The 13,427-nt window shown below is 40.5% G+C and overlaps 1 protein-coding gene across 1 annotated transcript; it reads left to right on the forward strand.

Moving 5' to 3' along the window:
* Positions 1–367: 367 nt before the first annotated feature.
* Positions 368–12,771, forward strand: glra4b (glycine receptor, alpha 4b; the record flags this gene model as incomplete). Its single annotated transcript, XM_083759351.1, has 10 exons — positions 368–393; positions 1,615–1,742; positions 2,554–2,621; positions 3,816–4,039; positions 9,404–9,486; positions 9,643–9,780; positions 10,323–10,537; positions 11,075–11,233; positions 11,890–11,985; positions 12,505–12,771. The coding sequence occupies 10 exons, from the start codon at positions 368–370 to the stop codon at positions 12,769–12,771; spliced, it is 1,404 nt and encodes a 467-aa protein (XP_083615477.1).
* Positions 12,772–13,427: the final 656 nt, after the last annotated feature.

The following is a 13,427-nucleotide window of genomic DNA, read 5'->3' on the forward strand; positions in this document are numbered from 1 at the left end:
AAAGAATATATATTCAAAGATTTGCCGCATTTTTACGATCTTTTCAAAAATAGCAGACCCGCGCTATGAGCTTGTAGATCTGCTATTTTTAAATATCTTGTAGATCTGCTATTTTTCAATAGCTAAAGTATAACATAATGCTTAGTTAAAACACCAAAAGGGGTTCCCGCCCAAAATGGGTTACCAATAAGCAGCCGTTTGAATTTCCTGACAGATTTTATACAGCAGCCCTACAGTATACCTTTTGACAGAGTTAAATTCAGAATACGTATACTGAGTTCTTTCTATCCAGAGGGGACATGTATCACTTCAATGCTTTACTATTAAAATATGAAACTGTCATATATAAAAGTCTTGAAGGATATGCATGGGTCAACTGTGCCTCGGAACAAGGTTATGAAAATGGTGGCTGTCTCTTTAAATATTACTCAAGTAATTCCTGGAGCATGTATGTGCCCATAAAAAAGAGATAAGATAAACCTCCCAGTCCTCCACGCAAACACTTAAAGACATTTCTAAATTATACAGCAGTGGCATCGTCGATGTAACACCTGCAGGGAAAGTGGGAGGCTCGGAACACTCCATACGGACGCTGGCTAGCAGAGCAAGACCAATGTTCCTATGTATGTCCAGCATCTGTCCTCCTGTTCAACTGGCATTTTACTCTGGAATATTTCTCTACTTATTACCTTTATGCACAGAATCAGCAGAGAATGCAACCACGTGTGCTATGCATGGTCTGGGTCTCATCTGTCTTATTTCTGCAAATCAGGTAAGACACAAATTTTTTATTAAATTGTAATTTATTAACTTTCCTTTGCAAAGTTTTCAGGAGAAAGCCAGGAGAGGCTTTACTGTTGGCGCTCTAGTCACTGCAATCATTTAGAAAATAACTATATTGGGATCTAAACTATTTTTACCAAATGTATTAATACTAGTAATACTATTGATGTTACTGTTGATTATTGCTAATGTTTGCACCTGGAATTTGGAAAACTTTTGTAGTGGGATGCATGAAATATTTATTATGATAAATCTTTATTTAGGCCTACTATAAGTGAATAAAGGGCTGTTCACAACAAGCACTCTTAACTATAACGATTACTATAACTACAGTATATCATTCTCCATTGTCATTATTCATTATAATTGTGGCGTGCGTGTGTGAGTCGGCAGAGCAGACGGAGAGCAAGACTTGTTTTATTAATTTAATCATTGAAAGAAAACTAATTGCGCCTCTAGGCTTTTAAGTGGTATAGACGGCATGCAGTCCTATTGCACTTTACTGTTACATTTTTATCTGAATCATGCTAAGCATTCACGACACCTTTAAACTGCATGCACATTAGTGACGATAAGAAAACAACCCTTTATATACTGCTATAATGACAAGGGTTGATATCTGTACCACAGGTGTCACATGCAGTAGGCCTACAGTACTTATAAGTTCAGACCTCCTGTCTCTTTGTAGTTGACGAGATTTGTCATCTATTTTTAATAACCAATATCTAGTAGGCCTACAAGTGTGTTTTAGGGTATGATGTTCTATGAACATTCTCTTAACAGTGGAACAACAAAGTCTTGCTACAGACATTTCTAACTTTATCCCGACAGATCTGCACACTGTAAAGAGATGAAAGTTCCCAGTAAAGCACTCAGGCCACCCTCTCCATCGGACTTCTTAGACAAACTAATGGGCCGGACATCTGGATATGATGCTCGCATCAGACCCAACTTCAAAGGTAAAGCAGCAAGTGCAGTAGTAGTACTGTATAGGTGCTTCTCTGTGTGTGCATGTGAACCGTCTCACATGACGACTGTAGGCAGTGAAGCAGCACAAATCCTATACCAGATGGGTTATCACAGTGGGAGAGCCCTGGGGGCATGACATTTTTAAACAGAATTACTTCAAGTCTTTTATTGTTGTTAGAAATGTGTCATTACCCATGTCTGTTTATCCTTTAGGTTACATCTGTTTCCCTTTACGCGTAATTATTTCAAGCCTCCTGTTTCCTTCTGTGTACCCCCTACAGCGTACAGTATTCTTCTGTATTAACCCATAGACCTAGTTAAGTAATTTCTCGTTCTCCTTTGCCCGTGAAGCCAGCAGAATCTGATTCTCTCTGACACACTTCCTCCTCATTTCTCTGGGGTCACATTTCATTTATATTTCATATTTGCTCCACATCTTTGAGATGTTTCAGTGTGTAGGCTACTGGCCAATTCCCAGCTGATTATCTATAAATACACTAATGTGACTACAGAGAATCAATAAATTATGACCTCATAGGAAATTACTTAACTTGACTGAAATATGTAAAGGTTCAGGTGTTGTCAGATGAACCAATGTCTGTTTTGGAGGACTTTGTTAGCTGAAAACAGGATTATAAATATAGAACAAGCAGAAGAGGCCTGTGTTTGGGGATTTTCAGTGTTTCTTTCTTTTCTTTTCTGTTTTAAAGCACATGCCTCAATGGATAATTATGTCAAGTTAAAATGGCTGTGATAATGAGTAACAAAGGTTAAGGAACTGAGATGAGCTGTTCTTCTCAGGTCCCCCTGTGAATGTCACCTGCAACATCTTCATCAACAGCTTTGGATCTATCACTGAAACAACTATGGTGAGAATTAAATGTTTACAATAAATGTATTTTTTTTTAGTGTTAATGTGGTTAATAAAACTATACTTTGTTGATCGCGATCCCCCACCGATCTGTACTTGTTTTGGCCCCCTCCTTTTCTCCCTCTACACCAAACCTCTTTGCTGAAAATAGCTGATCTATAAAAGCTCACAACGTATCGTAAAAGTGACGTGAACTTGTAGATCACTATTTTCGCCAAATGTTCACCTATTATGACAGAATAGGGACGCTCTGGTTAAGACAAGAGTGACTACTTGGCTTGATGGATTCATCTTTCAATTAGCATCACTGTGATTTCATTATGCTACAGTAACCAGCCTAAGGGAAGTAGCATTCAAATAAATGTTTCAGATTACTTAATTAGCAGATTACATTATTTCCTTTTTTTTGAATGACAAGATCAAAATTACATTCTGTTAGTTAGGGTTAGTGGATCTTCATCAAATGAATTATAATTCAAAGTGGTTTCACTGACTGTAACTAAGCTGCCAGGCCTGCCATTGTGATAATCACACTGTTTGCCATGTGTAGCGTACTGTAGGACACATTATCCCCTTCGCAAAACACAAAAACATAAACAGCTGGCACTTCCATATACTTTAGTCTACAAACTGAAAGATAAGAGTTGACTTGAATTTGGCTAAGCGGAAGAGTCCACTGGAAGATAAATGAGTAAAAAAAAAAGAGTCAACTGACCATGTTTTGTTTGGATTTTTAGATGCACTTTACAATTTGAAACCATCAACATGGTTGCTCAATGATACCGGCTATAGCTAAATATATGGGTGGAGAGCTCGCATGAGAAGCAGGGGGTCCCAGGTTCGAGTCCCGGCAATGTGTCATGGTGTACTGAGCAAGACACTTCAACCGTAAATGCTTCTTTCTGACCACTCTTCACCAGCTGGGTGAACCTGAAAACCCAACTTCCCCCACAGGATCAAATAGGTCTAATTATTATTACTATTATTGGTAGAAGCTTTGCAAATATACAGGTACAGTGCATGTATATCAGAATAATAATAATAATATCTACATGATCCTCAGATCCTGATGCCTGTATAGTTCTTTAAAATGTCCAAATTACTTAGTATCCCTGAATATCTGGTAGGAAATACTGTTGTCAATAAAGTCAAAACTCTATTCTAATACATTCCATTGTGTTCCGCACTATAGGACTACAGGCTCAATGTATTTCTGCGGCAACAATGGAATGACCCACGCCTGGCATATAAGGAGTATCCTGATGACTCATTGGATCTGGACCCGTCCATGTTGGATTCCATATGGAAGCCTGACCTATTCTTTGCTAATGAGAAGGGAGCTAACTTTCACGAGGTCACCACAGACAACAAATTACTCCGGATATTCCAGAATGGCAATGTCCTCTACAGCATCAGGTAATCACTAAACCTAGCTGCGTGCATGCGTGTTTGACCTCAGACCTGTCACCTGGCGTGTGTGTCGCTGTTGACCAGACCAACTGACCAACACATGAGAACACATGTCTGTCTGTCTGTGTGTCTGGGGGTGTAGGCAACCGCTTCTCTAATTGGCCAACCCGATCCATTAGCTTCACGGATTGGCCAGCTTTGTGTCACGTTTGTACCACTACCAAGTGTTAGTGTGCACATTAGACCTCCATAGAACTCCAAATATGGAGACCCTCCTCGTATCTCCATATTTGGGTCGATGTGTCGTATAAAATGGGGTACTTACACTGGATACTCTGCCAACAGGTACAACGGGTACTCTGATAGCAAGTATAAGTACAACACATTAGCATGTTGGGTAGGTCGGATTATAAATAACGCAATAACGCATTATTTATAACGTTATTAGTACTGTGGTAATGAGTATCGCACTGGTTACTCAAACAATGGGTACAGCAAGTAATCTGACAACAATGGGTATTGCATAACCAGGTAGGACATGTATTTCCCACCCGGTTATGCAATACCCATTGTACCTGTATCGTTCCTGACTTGTGTAGCGGTCCCCGAGTGGACCAGTGCCCTTACCGCTCTAATATATATATAAATCACACCTGTGTGAAGTGAGGGGCGCTCTTATCATTATACATCATCATACATCATCTCATATCATGAACAACTGAATTTATGTGATTGGTTTGCCGATTTGCTCGTCTACATATGACGTAAATGTTCCCTTCATTGTCAATGGCATTTAATGTTTGTGTTGCCACAAATTTACGTCATATTTAAGGCACATATGACCTAATTTCTCCCTTTATTGTCAATGGCAAATGTGAGACATGTGGGGACAAAAGCTTTATGTAGGAACTCTCTCTGGAACACTGACCCAAATCTAATTCTTTGTAATTGTAGGGTTAACATGCTTTGGGGACAAATGTATCTAACACAGCTGTGTATTTCCTTTAACATGCATTTAAATGAGAGAAGACAGAGAGCAAGCTTCCATTTCCAGCTGTAAACTATTCCTCATGCAGGCTGCAGGCTAAACAAGAGAAAGGGTACAAATTGCAAGTGACTGCAGTGTCTTTGGGCTACAAAGTAACATAATATGGTTTATACAGAAGCTAGTGATCCTATAAGCCCTGAGCACTCTTTTTGTCCTTTACTTTAAGTGTGACAGTTGTATGAATATGACAGGCATTGCATTGGTGTTCAAGCTCTTGGCCCATCAACGAGATAAGTGCACTTTCTTGCATAACACATAACAATGTATGATTTATGATATAAATATTTTATTTTAGTAAATGCTCCTTGGCGGATTGGGTGCATGACAAACCAAATAGTGGAAATGAAAGAAAGCACTTCTGACACTGTCTGCAAAGTATGTGTTTACTAGAAAGCAAAGCAATATTTGAATGTCACATTTCATCAAGCAATGTTACACGCTCTTCCATTCAAAGCGAGAACAGCACGCGGGCTAATATTTCCCCATAGCAAGTCGTCACAGATGCCAATATAATGGTTAATATGATATAATGAGATGTAACTGCTCCACTGAAAGCAACGTTGTAATATTGTGCATTCTGAAAGATGAGATAGGCCTACTTTGGTTCCTATAATCATGTGCCAATATTATTTTACATGGAGACATGCAGCACATCTGCATGACTGGCTGACATCTCACAGTTGATATGTCTTCCCACCACCTCAAGCTCAACATAGATAACACAGAATTTCTCTTCTGTTCCTCCCTGGGAAGTGTTGCCCCTGCAGGACATTTCCATTTCCATTGCCAAGAACCTAGTATCCTTGTGACTACCTTAAGCACACATTACAGTGATTACTACTCACTCACTCCTGTAGATGTTCACTTCACAGCATTCTGGAGGATCAGGTCCGTCTTCACCAAGGAGTCTGCCAAGCTCCTTATCCAAGCTTCAGTCATATTCAGTCTTACAAGGAGTCTGCCCAGCTTCAGTCTTACAAGGAGTCTGCCCAGCTCCTTATCCAAGCTTCAGTCATATTCAGTCTTACAAGGAGTCTGCCCAGCTCCTTATCCAAGCTTCAGTCATATTCAGTCTTACAAGGAGTCTGCCCAGATCCTTATCCAATTAAGCTTCAGTCATATTCAGTAGTCTTAACTACTGCATCTCCATCCTTACTGGATACTTCCTTACCTACTGGATGCTCTCCCAAATGTAGACCCCGGCCAATACCACTTGTCTCTAAAGTTATTTGCCATTTTTCACTATTTTGAAAAATCTTTTGAAATAGTTCAAATAGCCGATCTACATTATTTGCCATTTTTCACTATTTTGAAAAATCTTTTAAAATAGTTCAAATAGCCGATCTACAAGCGGCAATGTAGGTCGGCTAGTTGAACTATTTTAAAATGTTTTTCAAAATAGTACAAAATGGCAAATACCTTTTAAGTTTAGGGATAAGGGCTGGCGCAAGATAGGGCCACATCCAAAATGCTGCGGCTCCCCTGATCTTCAACCTCCCAAAGCTTTCACAGGTCCCCCCACTACTTCTCTCACTCCACTGGCTCACACTTGCTGCTTTTCACTGGCGAACTATTAGTACAATTGGTGACCTGCAAGATATGATCCACACCTACACCTCTTCATGGATACCTCCATTAGTCAGGACTGCAGACCCATGATCCCCATCTTTTGCCACAGTCTGAAAGCTCATCACTAGACTCCTTAGACCAGGGGTATTCAAACACCGCATGGATGTTGCACTCGTTGTACAGTACAGAATATAGGCTATGCTATACTTACGTATTATTTGTTTATTACTACTTGGTTCTAATGCTCCAAGTACGCATATGAAATTCAGTCACTGAAAATATACGTGGCCAAAGCCTGATTCGTGGCAAAAACAAAATTATATTGGCATTTCATTCCTGAGTTCCAACAGAATATGAGCAGATCACATAGACTCAACAACTATAATAGGATTTTAAAGACCTGTCTACTCACCAGATTCACTGATTGAACTTTATATTGCACTTTTCTGTTGTCAGAAAACTCATAGGAGAGGGAACTTGGAGATTTCGTGTAGTTTATAACCTACTTGACGAGCACTCAAATGAGAAGTTCTTAGATGAAAAAAAGAATCCCCCGTACCTAAACAGCAGATCCAAAACGACAGGTGGTAGCTGGGGTAGAGGAAGGTGAGCAGCAAAGGTTTAAGGCCGCAGACAGCAGCGCAGCAGTATCAGTGTGCAGCAGCAAGCAAGCAGGATGAGCAGTGCAAACTTCCAGTTTAAATAGCCGGTATGAAGATGGAATGAGTGTGTGATTGGATGAAGTTATGAAGTGAATCATGTGAATGAGAATGTGATGCTGAGGTGGCCCAATGAACGGCCGGCAGCAACTGCACTGAGTTTCTTGACTGAACTTGCTTTGCGCATGTCTGTGACTGTGACAGGCGAGACGCTCATTTAGCTTTACTTCCGACTTGAACACAAAACACATGCCACACTGTGTTGGCCCTGACTGTGTGTGTACTCAAGGATCAATAGAATTTACTGGTGAGAAACCATTGAGGTGCAGGTGTAGTTGATTACTGAGATCTAGGAACCCAAACAACAGTGCTCGTTTTCTCCTGGGGAGAGAGTATGTTTTTCCCTCTGTCCTTGTGTCCGTCCGTCCGTTACCAGCTAATCTCTGGCACCGTTAAAACCCGGTCGATGCCAAACTTTGCACACACACTCCCTGGATGCCAACGATGAACGACTGCCCCACATTTTCCAGAACGGCCTGTTATAGCGCCACCATGAGGCAGTTTTCACATTTTTACCTACTGTATAATGGCACCGATCTGCGTGAAACTTCAATGCACACTCCCTAGAAGCCAAGGAAAAACCTTTGCCCTGCATTTTTCACATTTGCCTTTTATAAAACACATTTTTTGACATTACTCCTCCAGATTCTGTCCAAACATTCCGCACGTCGTTACACAGTATCTCTATAGTCATGTGCTCAAGACGGATCTGTCCGATATTTCATATTCCATCCTAATTGGCTAACATTGGCTTCTAAAGTTTGCAGGATTGGCCCGTTTTAAATAAAAAAGCCTCAAATCATGAACGCAGTGTGCAATTTATGTGGAATTTCTCCACTCACTTTCCTACTAGGCTGAGGGATAAATCCCACCCTTTTAACATTGGCCTGTTATAGCGCCACCAACAGGTGGATCTTTGTCAAAAACACATTTTTGGAACAAAATGCCTCAAATCATCCAATTGCCATCAAAGGTGTAAGAAGAAATGGCATCCTATTCACATTGGCCTATTATAGCGCCACCAGGAGGCCACAATAACCTGACCTGGCCTGGTGGAGACCTGTGCCCCGAGGGGCACGTTTTCTAGTTGTTATTATGTCTGTCCTTCTACAATGTTATTCTTTCCCTAAATCTAACAACAGCCCCTTGAATTCAATCTGGGGGGAAATCCACAATGATTCTCTTATACATACCAGATGTATGTATACTGTATTTCAAACCTCTTTTTCTCAATGTACTTGTATCTTTCACTATATGCCTAAAATCCCTCCAAGTGGCATAACCCAGGAATATTTGTACATTCATATGGGATTCAAGAGCACGTATGCTTTATTGCAGAGCGAACGATAACTTTCCTTTGACGAGATTGAGAAGATTGAGTGCATGCGGTTGTACTTCAGTGATGGTCATTTGCATAATGGTCTTTGATACATTCAGTGAATATGTGTGCCACTGGGTCAGAGTGTGGTCCAGTGGGTCCCGGGCGTGCATGGGCTGTGGCATTTTATATGCATAATACAATTAATCAAGGAATAAACAAGCACAATTTTTCACAGTGGGTGGTTTTAGTGCGCATGAGGCATGTCATCCTGATACAAGTCTCACTGTGATGTTTGTATCATGTATGCCAACTTTCTTTTATTGTGTTAGAGAGTAATGAAAAAAGAGATAAATAATGTATATTTATATGTACAGTATATAGGCTATGTGTGTGTGTGTGTGTGTGTGTGTGTGTGTGTGTGTGTGTGTGTGTGTGTGTGTGTGTGTGTGTGTGTGTGTGTGTGTGTGTGTGTGTGTGTGTGTGTGTGTGTGTGTGTGTGTGTGTGTGTGTGTGATTTTGTCCACAATTCGTTGCTGTATTGTAGTGGTAATGCAGATGTTTAACAAATTATTTAAAATCTTGAGAACATTAAAATGTAACCAAATGGACCCATAAGGGTCCATTTGGTTTCACTTTACGCTCTCACGAAAGCCCAGTATAAGTCCAGCACAGTATACACTTTCACAATATATTCATTTTTTCCCGTTTTCAAGGCTCACTCTAATTCTGTCCTGTCCCATGGACCTGAAAAACTTCCCCATGGACAGTCAGACATGCACAATGCAGCTTGAAAGCTGTGAGTAAAAACTTCCTCTTGAGTCTTTTGACTCTTTCTCCATTCCTGGAGCTAGTAGACATGACAGACTTGATACATTATATAACTGTACATGTCAAAGTTGCCATTATTAACATGACCCATATCACCTCGCCCTCCCCATCGTCTCTCCTCCAGTCGGTTACACCATGAATGACCTTATTTTTGAATGGCTGGATGTGGGTCCCGTGCAGGTGGCCTTTGATCTGCAGCTCCCTCAGTTTGTGCTGAAAGAAGAGAAAGGTCTTGGCTACTGCACTAAGCACTACAACACAGGTATGGTCTCCATCCTGGCCAGCCCACTCTGTTAGAGACAGTGGTTCCTTCAAACTTTTCAGGCCGTGACCCCCCCCCCCCCCCCCCCCCCAAATAATCACATTTGAACTGGGGACCACCCTGCACCCTGACAAGCACTTGGAATGTGGGAGTTGAGGGAATACATTTTGTTTGACTCGGTTCCACAGATAAATATTGTGAACATAACAGATCTACAAGCTCACAACGCCAGGCACTGTGAGCTTCGGCTAGATTGGCTATTCCTTCCTTTTTTTAGACAATGTTTGACCAGTTTTATAGGATATTTTTTTGATTACTTTTGATGCAGTAATAGTCTTCTTCTTTTAGTCTGTTTATTTTCTTCTTTTTTTAGGTAGTCCTTAAATTGTCACTTTACTGCCATTTGGCGACCCCCCAAAATAATTTGGGGGCCCTCTTCGGGGGTCCCGGTACAAGTTTGGAACCACTGTGTTAGGATAAGCTAACTACAGTTTGCCCTGCACTGTCTGTATATTCTTGTCAAACATGTCTCCTGTGCATAGGTAAATTCACCTGTATAGAGGTAAAGTTCTATTTGGAGCGTCAGATGGGCTACTACTTAATCCAGATGTACATACCCAGTCTGCTCACTGTTATTCTGTCCTGGGTCTCGTTCTGGATCAACATGGATGCTGCCCCTGCCAGGGTGGGCCTAGGAATTACTACAGTGCTCACCATGACAACCCAGAGCTCTGGTTCGAGGGCGTCCCTGCCAAAGGTTGGACAGGAGAAATGAAATAACACCTGTGATAGTACTGTAGTTACAGTGTACAGTCCTGGGAATTTACTCATTACTTTTTACATGACCTTGGGCTACATGCCCAGTATGGCCTGATTGGCCTCTACTGTTTTCAGACGCTGGCTGTTTAATTTAGACATTCTTTTTGGCTAAATTAACACCATCATCTTCTATGCTGCTTGCCAAATGCCTCCCTCCACATTCTTTACATTAGGCCCATGGCATGTACAGTAGCAGAGGAAATTAATAAGCACCATTTTCTTTGGTAAAGGTAAAAGGTAAAATGACGATAATAATGTCAGAGAAACCTGCACTTAACTATTTTAGACGCTCACCTGAATTTCCCAGAGGGGAACCATTGATGCCTACAAGAATTATTCTGCAATCAGAGTCCTTTTTTAAATAGCAATGTGGTAAAATAGCTCTTTATTTCTTTGATCAAAATATATATTATATTATACTAATACTATATGAATTATTCTAACTTGTGTTCAAATGTATGGTTGTATGCCGTAGGTGTCTTATGTAAAAGCCATAGACATCTGGATGGCTGTCTGTCTTCTGTTCGTTTTTGCTGCACTTCTGGAGTATGCAGCCGTTAATTTTGTTTCACGGCAGCACAAAGAGTTCTTCAGACTGCGAAAGAGGCTAAAAGAACAACAGCGACAGAGAAACGTGAGTGCAACCCACCCACTCACCCCCCCTAGGCAACTGTCACCTACTATTCTCTATGCCTAGCTACGCAGAGGCTGCACAATTCATCTGCATGTCACAATCCATGCTTGAGAATTCAGAGAGCATTGACCTGTGCTTAATGAATGCCTTCACCTCACTCCACTAGTGGCTACATTTACTAAACATCTTGCTTCTACATCTTGCTCAAAGCACTTTGAGCTACATGTACATGTATGAAAGGTGCTATATAAATAAAGTTTATTATTATTATTATTATTATTATTATTATTACACAGATCTCATTGCAATTAAAGAAAAACTATAGGCCCAAACATCTTTACCTAATAAAACGTTTAATGTAGCATTTAAAATAGGTTTCAGAATTCCAAAATGACTTAAATACCACTTAAAAGTATTGAATTGTCTCTTGTATTGTCCTTTTATTAACATATTCATGTCTCAAACACTGATTTATTATTGTTTTTGTTATCATTTAAATCTATTTCGATCTCAAATTTATTTTTTACTGTAGATACATCATCTGAAAAAGAAAACAACAGCATGTCTTCGTTGCAGTTTTAGGCTGTGTGATCACATGTTTACTAGCTAAATGTGTGCTTTTTTGTTTTGTTTGTTTGTTTGTTTTTACCCATCAGCTGGGAAGTGGTGAGACTAAAGTGAAGGGAACCAACATGCCAGACAACAGCGCTCCGCATGAGTCCATAGCCCAGCAATGCAGTGTTTGTGCCAGGGTAATACATTCATCTAGCTTAATTGAAAACATACAAATCACCATTTTAGAGCAGGGGTGCCCAAAAGGTCTACCAGTAGATCACAAAGGCTGTGCAGGTAGATCACATGACATGCCCCTAAAGGATATTTAACTTAAATATTAAAATAATATTTTGTGGCATCTGCCACTTGAATTAAGGTGACTTGATTGATTGACATAAAACAGGGCCTGTGTTGCTGTACACAAACGTTGGTAGCATTATAAATTAAATACCAAAAAGCCCTATACCTATTCCATATCTTCCCCTCTATTTCCCAGTGCATTTGTCTTATACTGTATGTAACGCCAGTGCCGCTATTCCAACCCTCAGGTACATTTTTCTTAATTTATTTCAGTGGGTAGATCTTGTTGAGCTGGTAATTTTGAAAGTAGCTCTCAAGTCAAAAAGTGTGGGCACCCCTGTTTTAGAGGAATAAAAAAACCCTAAAGAAAAAGTATTACTCGTTCATCCTTCTTGTCTTTGGTTTTTGGTCTATAGGAAGATGATCTGGCACAGCAATTCTACCAGAGTTTAGGATTCGCTCTTTCAGCAGACGCCGGACCAGAGATGGATGCAACGCCAGTCTTTGCTGATTTGCCTCCTGGATTAGGATTCTATGACATCCGCAGGCGCTTTGTGGATAGAGCCAAACGGATCGATACCATATCCCGAGCTTTATTCCCACTCAGTTTCCTCATGTTTAACGTCCTCTATTGGCTGACCTTTAAAGTTCTACGACATGAGGAAGTCCAAGCCACATTGTGATTTTTCCATCCACTGAGAACTACCTTAATTAACACTGATACCTTTAATTCTATGCATTTTTTCCTAATTTAACTCAGTACATTTTAACAATGTTCAAAAATGCAACCTACATTTGAACACTCTCTGAGTTATGAATGGACATTAACTACTTTATTATGCATAATTTTACAATTCACAATTTGTTAAATTTTTATCCCACCAGGCCGAAACAGCCATATAGGAGAGGGATTATGTTTTCACACCTGTGAGTCTGTCTGTCTGTCTCTCTCTCACTTAATCTGTGAGCAGCTAATCTCGGGCACCGCTGGACTGGTCAAATTTCAACTCTGCCTCATGGTGGCGCTATAACAAGGCACTTCATGTTTTGGTCTATAAATCTTGAACCCTAAAAAAAGAATCATTGGATCATGATGCAACTCACCATTAGGTCTGCCGGCTCCGCCTATTTGCCTCCATATTGCATTTTGGCTTGAGGCAAATTTGCAAAAGCCACAAATCAATCACTTCTGCCTATAGGGGTTGCCACCACCGTGAACACTGTCATACAAATTATTCCTCCCGCAACTTCCTCATGTAGGCCTACTGGCTGCTGCACCCCAAACTGACACAGCCCTGGGTAAGCAACCCAGCATGGCGGGGATCTGCACTTTCTTTCG

The sequence above is a fragment of the Protomyctophum parallelum genome (genome assembly GCF_964188405.1).
Source record: "Protomyctophum parallelum genome assembly, chromosome: 1".
Taxonomy (NCBI): domain Eukaryota; kingdom Metazoa; phylum Chordata; class Actinopteri; order Myctophiformes; family Myctophidae; genus Protomyctophum; species Protomyctophum parallelum.